The 22,383-nt window shown below is 42.0% G+C and overlaps 1 protein-coding gene across 2 annotated transcripts; it reads left to right on the top strand.

Annotated features, from left to right (window-relative positions):
* The first annotated feature begins 1,492 nt into the window (after positions 1–1,492).
* On the top strand, positions 1,493–21,044 carry LOC110515809 (uncharacterized). 2 transcript variants are annotated; one of them, XM_090201383.1, is made up of 13 exons: positions 1,493–1,692; positions 1,824–1,885; positions 2,436–2,584; positions 3,369–3,497; positions 3,616–3,727; positions 3,834–3,900; positions 3,996–4,042; positions 6,725–6,906; positions 7,041–7,154; positions 11,990–12,276; positions 12,382–12,480; positions 18,227–18,305; positions 20,784–21,044. In XM_090201383.1, exons 2-13 carry the CDS (start codon positions 1,837–1,839, stop codon positions 20,793–20,795), a joined length of 1,326 nt encoding a protein of 441 aa, XP_090057509.1. In that variant the 5' UTR covers positions 1,493–1,692; positions 1,824–1,836; the 3' UTR covers positions 20,796–21,044. The 2 variants fall into 2 exon arrangements, with proteins under 2 accessions (XP_090057509.1, XP_090057510.1); XM_090201384.1 differs by having other exon boundaries at positions 1,515–1,607.
* Positions 21,045–22,383: the final 1,339 nt, after the last annotated feature.

The following is a 22,383-nucleotide window of genomic DNA, read 5'->3' on the forward strand; positions in this document are numbered from 1 at the left end:
GCATACTTTTCAACCGTTCGCTGCCTGCACCCGCATCACCACCCTGGATGGTTCCGACCTAGAATATGTGGACATCTATAAGTACCTAGGTGTCTGGCTAGACTGTAAACTCTCCTTCCAGACTCACATCAAACATCTCCAATCTAAAATCAAATCAAGAGTCGGCTTTCTATTCCGCAACAAAGCCTCCTTCACTAATGCCGCCAAACTTACCCTAGTAAAATTGACTATCCTCGCGATCCTTGACTTCGGCGATGTCATCTACAAAATAGCTTCCAATACTCTACTCAGCAAACTGGATGCAGTTTATCACAGTGCCATCCGTTTCGTTACTAAACCACCCACCACTGCGACCTGTATGCTCTAGTCGGCTGGCCCTCGCTACATATTCGACGCCAGACCCACTAGCTCCAGGTCATATACAAGCCCATGCTAGGTAAAGCTCCGCCTTATCTCAGTTCACTGGTCACGATGGCAACACCCACCCATAGCACGCGCTCCAGCAGGTGCATCTCACTGATCATCCCTAAAGCCAACACCTCATTCGGCCGCCTTTCCTTCCAGTTCTCTGCTGCCTGTGACTGGAACAAATTGCAATAATCCCTGAAGTTGGAGACTTTTATCTCCCTCACCAACTTCAAACATCTACTATCTGAGCAGCTAACCGATCGCTGCAGCTGTACATAGTCCATCGGTAAATAGCCCACCCATTTTTACCTACCTCATCCCCATACTGTTTTTATTTATTTACTTTTCTGCTCTTTTGCACACCAATATCTCTACCTGTACATGACCATCTGATCAATTATCACTCCAGTGTTAATCTGCAAAATTGTAATTATTCGCCTACCTCCTCATGCCTTTTGCACACAATGTATATAGACTCTTTTTTTTCCTACTGTGTTATTGACTTGTTAATTGTTTACTCCATGTGTAACTCTGTGTTGCTGTCTGTTCACACTGCTATGCTTTATCTTGGCAGGGTTGCAGTTGTAAATGAGAACTTGTTCTCAAATAGCCTACCTGGTTAAATAAAGGTGAAATTAAAATGACATTTTGGACTGATTTGTTTGTCCAAATCAATTTGCAGGTCCATCATCATTTGTCAATGCATCTATCTGATTGCAGACATTCAAGAGTAGCCTGAAGTCCTTTTTCAATCCTAAATAATCATTTGTTGGGATGCAAAGATGTTGTTTTTTTTGCAAACAATTGTCTTCGTTCATTTACATGCACTAATTTTTTAAAGTGTAAAACAGAGAGAGAGAGTGTGTGTCTGAGCGGTTTACTCTGTGTCTTCTGTCAGAACAGGATATGTGTTGTTGGAACTAGCAGGATGTTGATGTGATTCTAGTCTGTCAGAACAGGAGATGTGTTGTTAGAACTAGCAGGTTGTTGGTGTGATTCTAGTCTGACTGATAATGAGAGTGGGGGGGGGCTGAGGCTTTTAGGACACACCCACTAGTGTAGAGAGGAGGATATGGGCTGGTTGCTGTTCTGCAGTACCTCATCATTTCCTCATCTCTTCTCCTTACATCACCTAATTTCACTCCTCCTCCTCCTCCTCAACAGTGACTAATTCAAGCCAGAAGCAGTAGCCAGCTCAGGTACTCTCAACATTCTCTGATTCTGAGCTACACTACCAAGACCAAGCTGCTACTACTACTGTCACTGTGTTTCTAGCCAGCTCAGGTACTCTCAACATTCTCTGATTCTGAGCTATACTACCAATTTTTTATTTTACCTTTATTTTACTATGTAGAGTTAAGTTGCTATGTAATGTAATGTATGTATGTAAAGTAATATCATTGTTTCCTCTGTAGGTCGGTTGGCAGAATGTCTCTGCTGCTTTGTTGTGTAGTGATGGCTCTGCACCTCGCAACAGGTGAATATGAAACTTGAAATTAAACAGTGTGTAAATACTTTAATTCAATGATAAAAAAACACCCTCTGTGTTCTGTCATTTTTCTATTTGATTTAACCTTCATTTAACTCGGCAGGTGAGTTAAGAACAAATTGTTATTTATTTAAACAGGTAACTATTTATCCACATTAAAGCCAAAACAGACACGTTTTTCCAGCATCAGACTACGATTGATAATGTCAAAAGCTGCACTGAAGTCTAACAAAACAACTCCAGCAATCTTTTAATCATCAATTTCACTCGGGCCAATCATCAACCATCTGTGTAAGGGCCGTTTGCATGTTGAATGTCCTTCCCTAGAAGAGTGCTGAAAGTCTGTTGTCAATTTGTTTACTGTAAAATAGCATTGTATCTAGTCAAACCCAACTCTAGATGCTATACAGTATTTGAGGTGCAACTTGATCTAGCTTAGTTTGCACTTTTGGGATTAGTTGCTTCCAATGTACCAGGTAAACTAAGTCAAGCACAGCTCTTGAACAGTACATACTGTCGGTGTGTGTTGTTGTTCCAGGGCTGGATGCTGCCCCGGGGGTGGTGAACACTGCAGAGGAGGAGGTGGAAGGCGTGGACTCCCAGTCACCATGCCCAGCCGGGTGGCATCAGAATGAGCATCGCTGCTTCTCCTTCTACCCCGTCTGGGCCACCTGGGCCACTGCAGAGGTAACTCTTGTAATTGGGAGAGACTGAGAAACTAAAGGTCAACTTGTTCTGTTGCTGTAGTAGAGTTGGTTAGGCATTGATTTAGGGCAAATCTATGGTAAAAGAATGAAGCTAAAATCAGTTTTTTTCACATAAAATGTTATACTTTCAAATGTAGTTAAATTAAAAACTATTACAGGGACTACCGGGTGGTGCAGTGGTTAAGGGCGCTGTACTGCAGCGCCAGCTGTGCCATCAGAGACTCTGGGTTCAGGCTCTTTTGCATCCGGCCGCGACCGGGAGGTCCGTGGGGCGACGCACAATTGGCCTAGCGTCTTCCGGGTTAGGGAGGCCGGTAGGGATCTTATTGAGCACCAGTGACGCCTCTCATTGCGCACCAGCGACTCCTGTGGCGGGCCGGGCGCAGTGGACGCTAACCAAGTCTGTTAAAGAAGCAGTGTGGCTTGGTTGGGTTGTGTTTCAGAGGAAGCATGGCTTTCGACCTTCGTCTCTCCCGAGCCCGTTCGGGAGTTGTAGCGATGAGACAAGATAGTAGTTACTAACAATTGGATACCATGAAATTGGGGGTAAAAAAAATTAAAACTATTACTACTCCTACTAGTACTACCACTTATTCTGCTGTCACTACAACTGCTATTACTATTTCACAACCATTGATATTTCAAGACATTTAATTTAATTCAGGAAATGTCCATTTCTAGCCTGCATTGATCTTCGCTCCCTGAGGTACTGCCAGGTCTTTAGCTCAGTGGGCTAACACAGTGTTCTCTGACTGTCTCTCTAGTTGTACTGCTCCCAGCACAGAGGGAACCTGGTGTCGGTTCACAGTCCGGGTCAACAGGTGTTTGTCCAGGATCTGGTCAGGAGACACACAGACCAGCCGGTCTGGATGGGAGGCTACGATGCAGCTCAGGTACATGGGGTCAATGATTAATCAGTCAGTCAGTCAGTCTGTCAAATGTCTTTGTACTTTCTGTTTAAAAAACAATGAAGTGGTTTCAATTCATCAATCAATGTGTTTCTGTGATAAGGAGGGGATGTGGCTGTGGAGTGACGGCTCAGCTGTTGACAGTTTCTACTGGGAGGAGGATGAGCCCAGTAACTCTGGACAGGGGGAGAACTGTATGGAGCTACAAACTGGAGGTACACACACACACACACACACACACACACACACACACACACACACACACACACACTCTCTCTGAGCACATTGAAATAACTGAAGTGTGATTTGTCTTGACAACAGGTGGGCAGGGCTGGAATGACGTGTCCTGTGCAGAGCTGAGGTTCTATGTGTGTTCTATGGAGACAAGGTAGCAGCACTGTCTTGTATCTGGACATGTTTTATACAGGCACCATATTAAAACTCAATTACATTCATGTCATTTTTTATTTCATTTTCTTTTAGATCTGGTTTAGCAGTAATTCCAAGTCAGAAGAAATCACACGAGAGAGGTAGGAATGTCTTGGCCCATTGCCTCGGATAGATAATAAGTTAATTTTGTTACAGGTGCAGCTCCTTGTTGAATGGCACTCTGACATTTAGAAGTGAACAGCTGTCATCTTCTAAATGTCAGAGTGCCATTCAACAAGGAGCTGCACCTGTATTGCCCTTTAAAACGTGTTGACCGATCTGGAATTGTTTTTAAACTAGTAAGCTTTTTTGTCCTCCTAGAAAACCTCTTCCTCTTTAACGGGATTTCTTCAACATTCTAAATATCCCTTGATTTAAATCTCCCATTTTAAATCTGACTTCCAACAGTCTATTCACTCTAAACAATGTGATTTTGACCACTTTCCCTGTAGCGTCGACAAAAACATAGCGCATGTTATTAGTCTATTTCTCTGCTATTCAAATCTAAAATTAGAACAGAAAAACCTTCTACCAATTAAACTATACAGCTGTTTTGGTAACTGCATGAACTCATTTAATGTAGCTAACTTCATACTGTTGAATTAACTACCATAGAACTAGTTTAATGTAACTAACTTCCTACTGTTGAATTAACTACCTTATAACTAGTTTAATGTAGCTAACTTCCTACTGTTGAATTAACTACCACAGAACTAGTTTAATGTAGCTAACTTCCTACTGTTGAATTAACTACCACAGAACTAGTTTAATGTAGCTAACTTCCTACTGTTGAATTAACTACCATAGAACTAGTTTAATGTAGCGAACTTCCTACTGTTGAATTAACTACCATAGAACTAGTTTAATGTAGCTAACTTCCTACTGTTGAATTAACTACCATAGAACTAGTTTAATGTAGCTAACTTCCTACTGTTGAATTAACTACCATAGAACTAGTTTAATGTAGCTAACTTCCCACTGTTGAATTAACTACCACAGAACTTTTAGAATGTTCTCATTAAGACTGATTATGCGTTATGCTAATTATATCACCTCTAACCCACTTTCCTGTGGTAGCAATTCTACAGGAAGAGAGAGACTGCAGATTCTTTCAAACAACATTTTTATAAGATTTGCATTAAATGAACCAATCAACCATCTCCAAGAAGGGTTCAGAGTTGAAAGATTAACAAACATAGTCGGGTCTCTGCTTTTATAGATGAATACATCCTTCTTGTATACATGGCAGTCAGCAGACAGTGTATAAGGTCATTAGTCGTCTGTGCAGATTTAAGATCGCACAAGGTTGATAGTCCGAGGACTCAACCGTCTAACTGCATTTACAACAACAACACAAAATAGATAGTAGACTGTTCTAGATAGTAGATAGTAGACTGTTCAAGATAATAGATAGTAAGTAGACTGTTCTAGATAGTAGATAGTAGACTGTTCAAGATAATAGATAGTAAGTAGACTGTTCTAGATAGTAGATAGTAGACTGTTCTAGATAGTAGATAGTAGACTGTTCTAGATAGTAGATAGTAGACTGTTCTAGATAGTAGACTGTTCTAGATAGTAGATAGTAGACTGTTCTAGATAGTAGATAGTAAACTGTTCTAGATAGTAGACTGTTCTAGATAGTAGATAGTAGACTGTTCTAGATAGTAGATAGTATACTGTTCTAGATAGTAGATAGTAGACTGTTCTAGATAGTAGATAGTAGACTGTTCTAGATAGTAGATTGTATACTGTTCTAGATAGTAGATAGTAGACTGTTCTAGATAATAGATAGTAGACAGTAGACTGTTCTAGATAGTGGGAGAGCCTGTTGTTTAGAATTCAGTAATACAGGTTACATACATTGCTAATGCGACTAATCCCTCCATGGTTCAATGTGATTTTAGTGTCCTTTTTGGAGGATTGATTATAGATTTCTACTATTCAGAAGGAATAATGACATTCTCAAAACAAGTCTGCAAAGAGTTCAAATGGTATTTGGAAAAGTTTTTGGGAAAATCATGACATATTTCACAATAATTGATGCAAGAAATAAATGTATTGTTCCGATATCATTACAACAGGTGTACTGTAATCAAATGAGACAAATGAATGTATTGTTCCGATATCATTACAACACAGGTGTACTGTAATCAAATGAGACAAATGAATGTATTGTTCCGATATCATTACAACAGGTGTACTGTAATCAAACGAGACAAATGAATGAATGAAAGAAACAAGGTTTAGCAGGCACTAGTTAGCATCAAGCCTGTCTGGAGCATCTGACCATAGGTTCTCATCCACGTCACAGTAAAATGTCCTCATTGTTCATGCGCCTGCGGAAAAACCTTTTGGCATGACAAATCCAAGCCTGACATAGTTCTGGATTGATGCCATTGCATGCCTCATCCATGGCCTGAAGGAGGGCGGTATGCTCAAGGGGACGGCCATCAGACATCTTCCACCTCTATTGTAATCCTTAAATGTATTTTAATTGGGCTTATGTATTATAGTGTGTGTGGCTCAGTTCGTATGAGCATGGCACCAGCAACATCAGAGCTGTGGGTTTGATTCCCACTGAGGTTACATACCAACACTTTACATACTGAACACCCCCTCCCTCCCTCCTCCCTCCCTCCCTCCCCCCCTCCCTCCCTCCCTCCCTCCCTCCCTCCCCCTCCCTCCCTCCCCCCTCCCTCCCTCCCTCCCTCCCTCCCTCCCTCCCTCCCTCCCTCCCTCCCTCCCTCTCTCTCTCCCTCCCTCCCTCTCCCTCCCTCCCCCAGAGTTGGTTGAAGAGGTGAGTATGTATGACGTCCTGTGGGAGACCAGTGAGAGAGTAGCAGATGAGATCCTCTACTCAGCCTTCCTCAGAGGGATGTATTCCAGACGTCTGCCTGCCCGCTGCTATGCTGACTTCTGCCACCAGGAGGTGCTATACCTGGACAGAGTCATCCCCATGCTGCGGGTGAAAAGAAAACACATGAAATTAAACCAATACCATAAAGATTTACTTACTATGACTGTGATACGTGGTTGTCGTCCCTAGTTATCTTAAGATAAGTTGCTCTGTATAACAGTGTAAATGTGTGTATGAGCCAGGTGCTGATCAGAACAGTCCAGGGTCCTCCAGACATCATGCTGTTTCTCCAGAGAACACATCAACGCTACCAGGAGTCTCTGAAGGAGGCCCAGAACCAAACTCCACCACACCTGGTAAGAAGCTCTTATAACAATCACCTTTTAAATGTATACTTTAATATACAATTTATTAGGAAAAACAACTAGAACGTAGTAGGTGATTTATCAATTCAGTAAACCTTCCATAAAGGTGTTCAATGACCTCTATTTGACCTTTTTTTTGTTTTGGTTAAATTCAAGTTCAATTTCGGTTTCCCGGGTTACCCAGGTTACCCAGGTTACCCAAGTTTTGGTGTATTTAGACACGCCCCCAAAACAGAAATCTCTTCTTTCTTTTCTGACTTCCTTTAGTTCGTTCACTTCATAGTATTTTAGTATTACAATAATATTCCCTTTAGCTCAGAGTGACTTAGTAAGTACATGTAATTTTCAGACTTCTTTTCATACTATTTCCCTGGGGGAATCGAACCCACAAGCCTGGCGGGTTTTTAGATAATTATATATATTTTGACCGTGTAGCTCAGTTGGTAGAGTGTGGCGCTTGCAACGCCAGGGTTGTGGGTTCGATTCCCACAGGGGGACCAGTCTGAAAACGTATGCGATTAAGTGACTCTAGATAAGAGCGCCTGAAAAAATATATAACGTTCTTCTTCTATATGATTGATAAAAATGTGTTGGTAGGACAAGACTATGTCTGTTTCTGCTGTTGGGAAGAGAATAGTTATGGATAAAAATCTGCCGGAAGGACAATTATGTCCGTGTTTAATACAAATGTGATGTGACTGAAAAGGGTATTTAGTTGCCTAAAAGGCGCCAACCTTTTTTCGGCATTTTGACAATTCGTCTAATTCATTATTCGAATGACAATTTTTTTTGACTTAATTATATTTTAGGAAAAATTACTAAATGACTCTTCTTGGTTTAACGCCAAGATGGCGCCGACGGAGAAGGGTGACATCTTACAAGCTGCAACCCAACTTTACCCTGCCTTAGTGAACATACTGTATCAACCTCAAATACATTATTATTATCTATCCTTATGCCTAGTCACTTTACCCTGCCTTAATGAACACACTGTATCAACCTCAAATGCCTGGTACCTCTGAACATTGATCTGGTACTGTTACTCCCTGTATATAGCTCCACATTGATCTGTTACTGTTACTCCCTGTATATAGCTCCACATTGATCTGGTACTGTTACTCCCTGTATATAGCTCCACATTGATCTGTTACTGTTACTCCCTGTATATAGCTCCACATTGATCTGTTACTGTTACTCCCTGTATATAGCTCCACATTGAACTGGTACTGTTACTCCCTGTACATAGCTCCACATTGATCTGGTACTGGTACTCCCTGTATATAGCTCCACATTGATCTGGTACTGTTACTCCCTGTATATAGCTCCACATTGAACTGGTACTGTTACTCCCTGTACATAGCTCCACATTGATCTGGTACTGGTACTCCCTGTATATAGCTCCACATTGATCTGGTACTGTTACTCCCTGTATATAGCTCCACATTGATCTGTTACTGTTACTCCCTGTATATAGCTCCACATTGATCTGGTACTGTTACTCCCTGTATATAGCTCCACATTGATCTGGTACTGGTACTCCCTGTATATAGCTCCACATTGATCTGGTACTCCCTGTATATAGCTCCCCATTGATCTGGTACTGGCACTCCCTGTATATAGCTCCACATTGATCTGGTACTGTTACTCCCTGTATATAGCTCCACATTGATCTGGTACTGGTACTCCCTGTATATAGCTCCACATTGATCTGGCACTCCCTGTATATAGCTCCCCATTGATCTGGTACTGGCACTCCCTGTATATAGCTCCACATTGATCTGGTACTGTTACTCCCTGTATATAGCTCCACATTGATCTGGTACTGGCACTCCCTGTATATAGCTCCACATTGATCTGGTACTGTTACTCCCTGTATATAGCTCCACATTGATCTGGTACTGGTACTCCCTGTATATAGCTCCACATTGATCTGGCACTCCCTGTATATAGCTCCACATTGATCTGGTACTGTTACTCCCTGTATATAGCTCCACATTGATCTGGTACTGGTACTCCCTGTATATAGCTCCACATTGATCTGTTACTCCCTGTATATAGCTCCACATTGATCTGGTACTGTTACTCCCTGTATATAGCTCCACATTGATCTGGTACTGGTACTCCCTGTATATAGCTCCACATTGATCTGGTACTGGTACTCCCTGTATATAGCTCCACATTGATCTGGTACTCCCTGTATATAGCTCCACATTGATCTGGTACTGGTACTCCCTGTATATAGCTCCACATTGATCTGGTACTGGTACTCCCTGTATATAGCTCCACATTGATCTGGTACTGTGTCGTGGAAATTTCCTTAATTACCAAATGATGAGAGAGCAAACCACACACCAGTCAGAGTTATTCTTAATCTTCACCTTGAATAATAATTAAACTTTTGCAATAGCATTTTGACTTTCAACAGTTCAGTATCTCTAATGAACAGTTGAGAGTCCCAACATAATGGCAATTGGGATCCTTTATAGCAAAGATCCAAGCCCCCCCCTAGACGACATGACAAACCACAGGTCTTAGGAACTTACACAAAGACCCCCCCCCCCCCCCCCCCCTAGACGACATGACAAACCACAGGTCTTAGGAACTTACACAAAGAAAATACTTTACTTCAGAGAGGAGTATCCACTAGCCAGACAGAGTTGGCTATAAATTATCGTTCAGTTTGGTCTCCTAAACAAAGCTCTTATGTCGTCCTTGGTACAAAATGGTACCAAGACATTACCCCCACCCTATGATATATATCAAATTGTCAATTAGATACAACCAATTCTAAATACAACCAATCCTGGACAAACTCACGGAGAGGAGAGTGAGGCTATAGGTTAAGATAGGAGCAACAAAAGAGGGAGCATAGAATGATTCCAGACACTGCCATCCTCCTCTCCCCGATGGGAAAAGTAGGGAGTGACTGGCACACAGACACTGTGGAGCAAAAGATATGTTTACACATGATGACACCTTGACCTCTCCCCCCTCTGCGGCCCAAGCAACTTAGTCCTGACATAGAACAGATACTGCAAACCCGCCACAGTATTATACAAAAATAACATTCTGATGAGAAGTAACTTACAAATATGATGAATATAAAACATCTTACCTATGTTACCACCTAATTCTGATTATTCCCCAACAACTGTTACTTCCTGTACATAGCTCCACATTGATCTGGTACTGGTACTCCCTGTATATAGCTCCACATTGATCTGGTACTGGTACTCCCTGTATATAGCTCCACATTGATCTGGTACTGTGTCGTGGAAATTTCCTTAATTACCAAATGATGAGAGAGCAAACCACACACCAGTCAGAGTTATTCTTAATCTTCACCTTGAATAATAATTAAACTTTTGCAATAGCATTTTGACTTTCAACAGTTCAGTATCTCTAATGAACAGTTGAGAGTCCCAACATAATGGCAATTGGGATCCTTTATAGCAAAGATCCAAGCCCCCCCCTAGACGACATGACAAACCACAGGTCTTAGGGACTTACACAAAGATCCACCCCCCCCCCCCCCTAGACGACATGACAAACCACAGGTCTTAGGAACTTACACAAAGACCCCCCCCCCCCCCCCCTAGACGACATGACAAACCACAGGTCTTAGGAACTTACACAAAGAAAATACTTTACTTCAGAGAGGAGTATCCACTAGCCAGACAGAGTTGGCTATAAATTATCGTTCAGTTTGGTCTCCTAAACAAAGCTCTTATGTCGTCCTTGGTACAAAATGGTACCAAGACATTACCCCCACCCTATGATATGTATCAAATTGTCAATTAGATACAACCAATTCTAAATACAACCAATCCTGGACAAACTCACGGAGAGGAGAGTGAGGCTATAGGTTAAGATAGGAGCAACAAAAGAGGGAGCATAGAATGATTCCAGACACTGCCATCCTCCTCTCCCCGATGGGAAAAGTAGGGAGTGACTGGCACACAGACACTGTGGAGCAAAAGATATGTTTACACATGATGACACCTTGACCTCTCCCCCCTCTGCGGCCCAAGCAACTTAGTCCTGACATAGAACAGATACTGCAAACCCGCCACAGTATTATACAAAAATAACATTCTGATGAGAAGTAACTTACAAATATGATGAATATAAAACATCTTACCTATGTTACCACCTAATTCTGATTATTCCCCAACAACTGTTACTTCCTGTATATAGCTCCACATTGATCTGGTACTGGTACTTCCTGTATATAGCCCCACATTGATCTGTTACTGTTACTCCCTGTATATAGATACACATTGATCTGGTACTGTTACTCCCTGTATATAGCTCCACATTGATCTGGTACTGGTACTCCCTGTATATAGCTCCACATTGATCTGGTACTCCCTGTGTATTAGCTCCACATTGATATGTTACTGGTACTTCCTGTATATTAGCTCCACATTGATCTGGTACTGGTACTTCCTGTATATAGCTCCACATTGATCTGGTACTGGTACTTCCTGTATATAGCTCCACATTGATCTGGTACTGGTACTTTCTGTATATAGCTCCACATTGATCTGGTACTGTTACTCCCTGTATATAGCTCCACATTGAACTGGTACTGTTACTTCCTGTATATAGCTCCACATTGATCTGGTACTGGTACTCCCTGTATATAGCTCCACATTGATCTGGTACTGGTACTTCCTGTATATAGCTCCACATTGATCTGGTACTGTTACTACCTGTATATTAGCTCCACATTGATCTGGTACTGGTACTCCATGTATATAGCTTCACCTTGGTCTCCCTGTCTCTCTTCCTCCTCCTCTTCATCCTCCTCCTCATGCCTACAGAACCTGTCCTCAATCCAGCCCTCTGCAGCTGTGCGTCAGTACCTCCAGAGCTTCCATGACATTGTGAATGAGGAGCCCATCTACTGGCTGGTGTCTCTGCTGCCCAGAGCCCTGCTCAGACCTTACCTGGCACAGAACCTGCCCCTGGGAGAGAGGAGCAGACCAGGCCCCAGCCCCTGCCTCTACCCCTGGCTAAGCCTCTTTCCCTGCCCCTGCTACCAGTGGGGGGGTGAGGACATGAAGCCAGACCAGAGGAACCAGAAGGACAAGTCAGGGACATATTACAGGTATCTTGAGGTTTATAGTGTCTCAACTCCACAATGTTGTGTTTAATCTTGTCAAGTGTGGTGATATTGTGGAGTGACTCTTTTCTATCCTGTCTCTCTCTCCAGGCATCTACTGGAGAAGTACCAGGATGTGATAGACGTCTACAAGGCTGTCAACATCTTCAGAGTCCAGATGATCAACGAGAAGGCTCTCTTCACCTCCAGGTGCAGTTAGCCTAACTTACGAATGCTGTTAGCCAGGTCCTGCTATCTAAATCTAAAGTTAGCCTGGTCCTGCTATCTAATTCTACAGTTAGCCTGGTCCTGCTATCTAACTCTACAGTTAGCCTGGTCCTGCTATCTAATTCCACAGTTAGCCTGGTCCTGTTATCTAATTCTACAGTTAGCCTGGTCCTGCTCTCTAATTCTACAGTTAGCCTGGTCCTGCTATCTAATTATACAGTTAGCCTGGTCCTGCTATCTAATTCTGGTGTCATGACGTTGCCCTCTTTGGGTACAGCAAGCCCCATCCCCCTTTCCCTGTCTTCTACACACAGGCTGCTGTGGTCAGAGAGAGGTCGTAAATTCTTGGAGGAGATTATTTCCTCATGGCCATAGTATAGAGACAGAGTCACTTTTCATAGAGAACAAAGGAATTTCTTCAACCTCACAGAACTTGAGGTCCCAACAACATTTATGTTCTGAAGAAGGTATAAAAGATCGGTGAAGATCTACATCTACGAACTGGTCCATTTGGTACAATTTGGTGAAACTCATGGGAGCCAATACGACCACATTACCATAATGCTGTTTATATAATAGCCCCAGATATGAGGTTTACATCTAATTGTTGTATAAGATGAATGAGTAAGGATGATACTGTTTGAAATGAGTGTAATGTGATTTTGGACAGTTTAATGAAGGAACCTCCAATTCTCTTTTGAGTTTAACTACATCAGAGGAACGTCCATGAGCCCAGTAGGGTCGGGCATCCTGGGACAGGCCCTTTTCTGCAACTCCCGAATAAAACCCCCACTTTGAGAATTTCTCAACAGACCATGTTTCTCTCAATCACGACAGGACAAAGGTTGCAGACCAGCTTACCTCGATAACGAGAGGGCCAAGGTTTGAGTAGATGGCTGAATCTTTTAACCATACCACGTGGTTAAACTCTTAGACTATCGATACTGACAGAATAAGAACAAGTCTTTGATATGAATTACTAGTCTGCAGCTAGGAATTTGGTATCATTGAACGCGAAGACCGACAACTGCCGAAACATCTATTCTATAACCACATGAATGAATGTCACTCTGAACTATCCATTCTAACTACGAGACAGAGAGCGAGAGAGGACAGACACTCTCCAACAGAAACAAACTTTTCAACAGAGACCCCGACGACACACTGAGCGTAAATATATCAATTATTATAATTATCAACTGTGTAGTGTCTTATCTCAGTCGACCACCACCACCACCACCCTTTTGTGCACCAAGCCGCGATGCCGGTTTATCCCACTAGGGAAACTCCGTTATCATTTCCTTGTAACTATCTACTGTTTGTTTATGCTTCCTAGTTAATTACAGTTAGATGATTAATCAGTTTAATCGCGTAATAATAATTACAGAGAGTCATTTGATGAAGATGAATCTTCAGTTTAATGATAGTAAACACACAACACTGGGTACCAGTCTATTTTGTGGTAACAAAATGGTAACATTCTACTCCTTGTCAACATATGACATGGAGTACAAGAAGTGTAATCCCAACTAGCTAATTTGATTTGCTGAACGTTGTGGGAACATACATGTTTGGTTTACCATTGGTTCTGGGGAGGAAACCATAACTTTACTGACTGGTAAAATGGAGCGTTTTTTAAACTTTCTAAAAATGGAAATGAAAACTTAGCCTGTTCTGGGAACGTTAAGTTTTAGGTTGCAGGGAGGTTCTGAGAACGTCTAACTATGGTTCCAGGGAGGTTCTGAGAACGTCTAACTATGGTTCCAGGGAGGTTCTGAGAACGTTTTACTATGGTTCCAGAGAGGTTCTGAGAACGTTTTACTACGGTTCCAGGGAGGTTCTAAGAACGTCTAACTATGGTTCCAGGGAGGTTCTGAGAACGTCTAACTATGGTTCCAGGGAGGTTCTGAGAACGTCTAACTATGGTTCCAGGGAGGTTCTGAGAACGTCTTACTATGGTTCCAGGGAGGTTCTGAGAACGTCTAATCCATGATTATCGAAAACTTCAACAAGCATTTCTCAACGGCTGGCCATGCCTTCCGCCTGGCTACTCCAACCTCGTCCAACAGCTCCCCCCCCCCCGCAGCTACTCGCCCAAGCCTCTCCAGGTTCTCCTTTACCCAAATCCAGATAGCAGATGTTCTGAAAGAGCTGCAAAACCTGGACCCGTACAAATCAGCTGGGCTTGACAATCTGGACCCTCTATTCCTGAAACTATCCGCCGCCATTGTCGCAACCCCTATTACCAGCCTGTTCAACCTCTCTTTCATATCGTCTGAGATCCCCAAGGATTGGAAAGCTGCCGCAGTCATCCCCCTCTTCAAAGGGGGCGACACCCTGGACCCAAACTGTTACAGACCAATATCCATCCTGCCCTGCCTATCTAAGGTCTTCGAAAGCCAAGTCAACAAACAGATCACTGACCATCTTGAATCCCACCGTACCTTCTCCGCTGTGCAATCTGGTTTCCGAGCCGGTCACGGGTGTACCTCAGCCACGCTCAAGGTACTAAACGATATCATAACCGCCATCGATAAAAGACAGTACTGTGCAGCCGTCTTCATAGACCTTGCCAAGGCTTTCGACTCTGTCAATCACCGTATTCTTATCGGCAGACTCAGTAGCCTCGGTTTTTCGGATGACTGCCTTGCCTGGTTCACCAATTACTTTGCAGACAGAGTTCAGTGTGTCAAATCGGAGGGCATGCTGTCCGGTCCTCTGGCAGTCTCTATGGGGGTGCCACAGGGTTCAATTCTCGGGCCGACTCTTTTCTCTGTATATATCAATGATGTTTCTCATGCTGCGGGCGATTCCCTGATCCACCTCTACGCAGACGACACCATTCTATATACTTCCGGCCCGTCCTTGGACACTGTGCTATCTAACCTCCAAACGAGCTTCAATGCCATACAGCACTCCTTCCGTGGCCTCCAACTGCTCTTAAACGCTAGTAAAACCAAATGCATGCTTTTCAACCGTTCGCTGCCTGCACCCGCACGCCTGACCAGCATCACCACCCTGGATGGTTCCGACCTTGAATATGTGGACATCTATAAGTACCTAGGTGTCTGGCTAGACTCTAAACTCTCCTTCCAGACCCATATCAAACATCTCCAATCGAAAATCAAATCAAGAGTCGGCTTTCTATTCCGCAACAAAGCCTCCTTCACTCACGCCGCCAAACTTACCCTAGTAAAACTGACTATCCTACCGATCCTCGACTTCGGCGATGTCATCTACAAAATTGCTTCCAACACTCTACTCAGCAAACTGGATGCAGTTTATCACAGTGCCATCCGTTTTGTCACTAAAGCACCTTATACCACCCACCACTGCGACTTGTATGCTCTAGTCGGCTGGCCCTCGCTACATATTCGTCGCCAGACCCACTGGCTCCAGGTCATCTACAAGTCCATGCTAGGTAAAGCTCCGCCTTATCTCAGTTCACTGGTTACGATGGCAACACCCATCCGTAGCACGCGCTCCAGCAGGTGTATCTCACTGATCATCCCTAAAGCCAACACCTCATTTGGCCGCCTTTCGTTCCAGTTCTCTGCTGCCTGTGATTGGAACGAATTGCAAAAATCGCTGAAGTTGGAGACTTTTATCTCCCTCACCAACTTCAAACATCTGCTATCTGAGCAGCTAACCGATCGCTGCAGCTGTACATAGTCTATTGGTAAATAGCCCACCCATTTTCACCTACCTCATCACCATACTGTTTTTATTTATTTATTTTTCTGCTCTTTTGCACACCAATATCTCTATCTCTACCTTTACATAACCATCTGATCATTTATCACGCCAGTGTTAATCTGCATAATTGTAATTATTTGCCTACCTTCTCATGCCTTTTGCACACAATGTATATATAGACTCCCCTTTTTTCTACTGTGTTATTGACTTGTTAATTGTTTACTCCATGTGTAACTCTGTGTTGTCTGTTCACACTGCTATGCCTTATCTTGGCCAGGTCGCAGTTGCAAATGAGAACTTGTTCTCAACTAGCCTACCTGGTTAAATAAAGGTGAAATAAAAAAAAAATTAAAAAAAAACTATGGTTCCAGGGAGGTTCTGAGAACGTCTTACTATGGTTCCAGGGAGGTTCTGAGAACGTCTTACTATGGTTCCAGGGAGGTTCTGAGAACGTCTAACTATGGTTCCAGGGAGGTTCTGAGAACGTCTTACTATGGTTCCGGGGAGGTTCTGAGAACGTCTAACTATGGTTCCAGGGAGGTTCTGAGAACGTCTAGCTATGGTTCCAGGGAGGTTCTGAGAACGTCTAACTATGGTTCCAGGGAGGTTCTGAGAACGTTTTACTATGGTTCCAGGGAGGTTCTGAGAACGTTTTACAACGGTTCCAGGGACGTTCTAAGAACGTCTAACTATGGTTCCAGGGAGGTTCTGAGAACGTCTAACTATGGTTCCAGGGAGGTTCTGAGAACGTCTAACTATGGTTCCAGGGAGGTTCTGAGGTTCTGAGAACGTCTTACCATGGTTCCCTGAACATTTTCCTGGGAGGTTTTATTAACACTCAGAGAACAGAATGTATAGGTTATTTTGAGTTTATCGTGTATCACATTAACCAGGTGATGTCTGTATTAATGTTAAACGTCTCTGTGATGTAAATCTCTGTATTAATGTTAAACGTCTCTGTGATGTTCATCTCTGTATTAATGTCTCTGTGATGTTCATCTCTGTATTAATGTTTAATGTCTCTGTGATGTTCATCTCTGTGTTCATGTTTAATATCTCTGTGATGTTCATCTCTGTGTTACTAGTTGACAGAGTAATATAACTGAGGTCATATATAATGTTGTCTCTGTGATGTTCATCTCTGTGTTACTAGTTGACAGAGTAATATAACTGAGGTAATATATAATGTTGTCTCTGTGATGTTCATCTCTGTGTTATTGTCTCTGTGATGTTCATCTCTGTATTACTAGTTGACAGAGTAATATAACTGAGGTCATATATAATGTTGTCTCTGTGATGTTCATCTCTGTGTTACTAGTTGACAGAGTAATATAACTGAGGTCATATATAATGTTGTCTCTGTGATGTTCATCTCTGTATTACTAGTTGACAGAGTAATATAACTGAGGTCATATATAATGTTGTCTCTGTGATGTTCATCTCTGTATTAATGTCTCTGTGATGTTCATCTCTGTATTACTAGTTGACAGAGTAATATAACTGAGGTCATATATAATGTTGTCTCTGTGATGTTCATCTCTGTATTAATGTCTCTGTGATGTTCATCTCTGTATTACTAGTTGACAGAGTAATATAACTGAGGTCATATATAATGTTGTCTCTGTGATGTTCATCTCTGTATTAATGTCTCTGTGATGTTCATCTCTGTGTTACTAGTTGACAGAGTAATATAACTGAGGTCATATATAATGTTGTCTCTGTGATGTTCATCTCTGTATTAATGTCTCTGTGATGTTCATCTCTGTGTTACTAGTTGACAGAGTAATATAACTGAGGTAATATATAATGTTGTCTCTGTGATGTTCATCTCTGTATTAATGTCTCTGTGATGTTCATCTCTGTATTAATGTCTCTGTGATGTTCATCTCTGTGTTACTAGTTGACAGAGTAATATAACTGAGGTCATATATAATGTTGTCTCCGGCTGGAGAGTCCCAATACTTTAATTATCAAATCAATAAATCAATGAATATCTGATGTAATCTAATCCGTCTGTGTAATATTATCCTAGCTGGTTTCCCACTGGTGACGAGGAGGAAGAGGAGGACCAACCCATCCTGTTGTCTGTGGAGTCTGGTCCTGACGTTAGGGTGAGTGATGTATTTATTTATGACATGTTTATCTTGTTTTGAAATCAGTCGGGGATTGTGAACAGTTTTTATATTTTATTTCACCTTTATTTAACCAGGTAGGCTAGTTGAGAACACCTTTATTTAACCAGGTAGGCCAGTTGAGAACACCTTTATTTAACCAGGTAGGCCAGTTGAGAACACCTTTATTTAACCAGGTAGGCCAGTTGAGAACATGTTCTCATTTACAACTGCGACCTGGCCAAGATAAAGCAAAGCAGTTCGACACAAACAACAACACAGAGTTACACATGGAGTAAACAAACAAACAGTCAATAATACAGTAGAAAATGTCTATATACAGTGAGTGCAAATGAGGTGAGATAAGGGAGTTAAGGCAATAAATAGGCCAAGGTGGCAAATTAATTACAATATAGCTATTAAACACTAGAGTGGTAGATGTGCAAAAGATGAATGTGCAAGTTGAGATACTGGGGTGCAAAGGAGCAAGATAAATAAATAAATAAATAAATAAATACAGTATGGGGATGAGGTAGTTGGATGGGCTATTTACAGATGGGCTATTTACAGATGGGCTATGTACAGGTGCAGTGATCTGTGATGATTGATAATGTGGCTGTTCCCCCCCCCCCCTTCCAAAACAGTTGTTCTTTGCAAACACACAATTTAGGCCAGCCCACTCTGCTTAAAGATGGACCGGTCCATCTGGCCCCAAAATGTCCTATGGCCAGTCTGTTTCTGGATCATAGTGACTCTATTGGGACAGCTACAGTGCCTTGCGAAAGTATTCGGCCCCATTGAACTTTGCGACCTTTTGCCACATTTCAGGCTTCAAACATAAAGATATAAAACTGTATTTTTTTGTGAAGAATCAACAACAAGTGGGACACAATCATGAAGTGGAACGACATTTATTGGATATTTCAAACTTTTTTAACAAATCAAAAACTGAAAAATTGGGCGTGCAAAATTATTCAGCCCCTTTACTTTCAGTGCAGCAAACTCTCTCCAGAAGTTCAGTGAGGATCTCTGAATGATCCAATGTTGACCTAAATGACTAATGATGATAAATACAATCCACCTGTGTGTAATCAAGTCTCCGTATAAATGCACCTGCACTGTGATAGTCTCAGAGGTCCGTCAAAAGAGAGCATCATGAAGAACAAGGAACACACCAGGCAGGTCCGAGATACTGTTGTGAAGAAGTTTAAAGCCGGATTTGGATACAAAAAGATTTCCCAAGCTTTAAACATCCCAAGGAGCACTGTGCAAGCGATAATATTGAAATGGAAGGAGTATCAGACCACTGCAAATCTACCAAGACCTGGCCGTCCCTCTAAACTTTCAGCTCATACAAGGAGAAGATTGATCAGAGATGCAGCCAAGAGGCCCATGATCACTCTGGATGAACTGCAGAGATCTACAGCTGAGGTGGGAGACTCTGTCCATAGGACAACAATCAGTCGTATATTGCACAAATCTGGCCTTTATGGAAGAGTGGCAAGAAGAAAGCCATTTCTTAAAGATATCCATAAAAAGTGTCGTTTAAAGTTTGCCACAAGCCACCTGGGAGACACACCAAACATGTGGAAGAAGGTGCTCTGGTCAGATGAAACCAAAATTGAACATTTTGGCAACAATGCAAAACGTTATGTTTGGCGTAAAAGCAACACAGCTGAACACACCATCCCCACTGTCAACATGGTGGTGGCAGCATCATGGTTTGGGCCTGCTTTTCTCCAGCAGGGACAGGGAAGATGCTTAAAATTGATGGGAAGATGGATGGAGCCAAATACAGGACCATTCTGGAAGAAAACCTGATGGAGTCTGCAAAAGACCTGAGACTGGGACGGAGATTTGTCTTCCAACAAGACAATGATCCAAAACATAAAGCAAAATCTACAATGGAATGGTTCAAAAATAAACATATCCAGGTGTTAGAATGGCCAAGTCAAAGTCCAGACCTGAATCCAATCGAGAATCTGTGGAAAGAACTGAAAACTGCTGTTCACAAATGCTCTCCATCCAACCTCACTGAGCTCGAGCTGTTTTGCAAGGAGGAATGGGAAAAAATGTCAGTCTCTCGATGTGCAAAACTGATAGAGACATACCCCAAGCGACTTACAGCTGTAATCGCAGCAAAAGGTGGCGCTACAAAGTATTAACTTAAGGGGGCTGAATAATTTTGCACGCCCAATTTTTCAGTTTTTGATTTGTTAAAAAAGTTTGAAATATCCAATAAATGTCGTTCCACTTCATGATTGTGTCCCACTTGTTGTTGATTCTTCACAAAAAAATACAGTTTTATATCTTTATGTTTGAAGCCTGAAATGTGGCAAAAGGTCGCAAAGTTCAAGGGGGCCGAATACTTTCGCAAGGCACTGTATGTCAGGAGAGCCTTTCAGATAACACATCCTATCTGTCATTGTTCTTGTTTGTCCTGTCCCTTAAATCTTGTTGTTTCTGTCGCCCCTCCAGGTGAAGCTGTAGCAGTGCAGCTGATTGAATACAAGGAGCTGAGTGTGTAAGGCTGTGTGTGTTGGCTTTCACACTGGGCAGGACTGTTCCTCTTGTCAGACATATTCCAATATTCCACTTTCATGTTGGTAACTTCCAACAAATAACTACTGTTCAGACTGTATTAATGCAATAACACAATGAATGTACACATCTAATAACACATTTAATTATTGTCAACAAAGGAGCTACAATAAAATAAATAACATTTAGGTTATAAAATCATAGAATGAAACTGTGTGAACTGTTCAACTGTATTTCCTTATGGGTATTGCAATGTCAATAATACACAGCAAATCACATTGCTGTGCTTGATCTCAATCAGAAGAATTGCTCTGGCTAGCCAATAAACAGATGGTATTGCTTCCAAGAATTGACCAATCAGAAAATGCTAAGGTTGCCCCACTAGCAGTGGGCCAATATTTGAATGCTCCATTGTATAAACAATTGTATTTATCCTGTGTTTTACATTCATGTTGGATCCACTGATTTCAAACAATTAGAGAATAGTTGTCCTTATCACATCTTCCTCAAATTCTGTCTTTAATTATTTCCTTGGCTAACATTATGGTTGAGATGTAAACCTGTTCTTAAATGAATAGATGAAACCCTTTCTCTTTGGGAAATACCAAATATAACTCCTGTTACTTTAACACTTTCACCTTTCTGGGTGTAACGTTGTGAAGTTCCAATCCTGACGAGTGGATTGATAAAAATAGAGGGTTTTATATCAGAATTTATGGTCTGGATGATGATGATGACAGATGTACATGTTGAGGAGCGAGGATAGTTAGAAACCCGATGTTATCTCCTGTCAGATTTACATGTTGAGGATAGTTAGAAACCAGATGTCATCTCCCGTCAGATATACATGTTGAGGATAGTTAGAAACCTGATGTTTTCTCCTGTCAGATTTACATGTTGAGGAGCGAGGATAGTTAGAAACCAGCTGTTTTCTCCTGTCAGATTTACATGGCGAGGAGCGAGGATAGTTAGAAGCCTTCCACAAGCTTCCCACAATAAGTTGGGTAAATTTTGGTCCATTCCTCCTGACAGACATGGTGTAACTGAGGCAGATTTGTAGCCTTCCTTGCTCGCACACGCTTTTTGAGTTCTGCCCACAAATGCTGTATGGGATTGAGGTCAGGGCTTTGTGATGGCCACTCCAATACCTTGACTTTGTTGTCCTTATTAAGCCAATTTGCTACAATTTTGGAAGTATGCTTGGGGTCGTTGTCCATTTGAAAGACCCATTTACGACCAAGCTTTAACTTCCTGACTGAAATTTTGAGATTTTGTTTCAATATATCCACATAATTTTCCTGCTTCATGATGCCATCTATTTTGTGAAGTGCACCAGTCCCTCCCTCCCTTTGTGAATTTATGTAACCTGTGCTGGTGGAAAAATATTTCTATGTGGGGCGCCGTCCTCAAACAATCGCATGGCATGCTTTCGCTGTAAAGCCTATTGTAAATCGGACAATGCAGTAAGACTAACAGGAATTTAAGTATTTATTCGCTATAAGACACGTATGTTCCTAAGTGTTTAATATTCGTCGTT

Source organism: Oncorhynchus mykiss, chromosome 15, assembly GCF_057628025.1.
Source record: "Oncorhynchus mykiss isolate SJ-2025 chromosome 15, ASM5762802v1, whole genome shotgun sequence".
NCBI classification, from domain to species: domain Eukaryota; kingdom Metazoa; phylum Chordata; class Actinopteri; order Salmoniformes; family Salmonidae; genus Oncorhynchus; species Oncorhynchus mykiss.

Bases quoted from the DNA above. Each gene is read 5' to 3' on its own strand.
- LOC110515809 (XM_090201383.1), top strand. From the start codon at position 1,837: ATGTCTCTGCTGCTTTGTTGTGTAGTGATGGCTCTGCACCTCGCAACA. The intron at 3,498-3,615 runs GTACATGGGGTC...TTCTGTGATAAG, and splicing joins GAGGCTACGATGCAGCTCAG to GAGGGGATGTGGCTGTGGAG. The intron at 12,481-18,226 runs GTGCAGTTAGCC...ATATTATCCTAG, and splicing joins AAGGCTCTCTTCACCTCCAG to CTGGTTTCCCACTGGTGACG.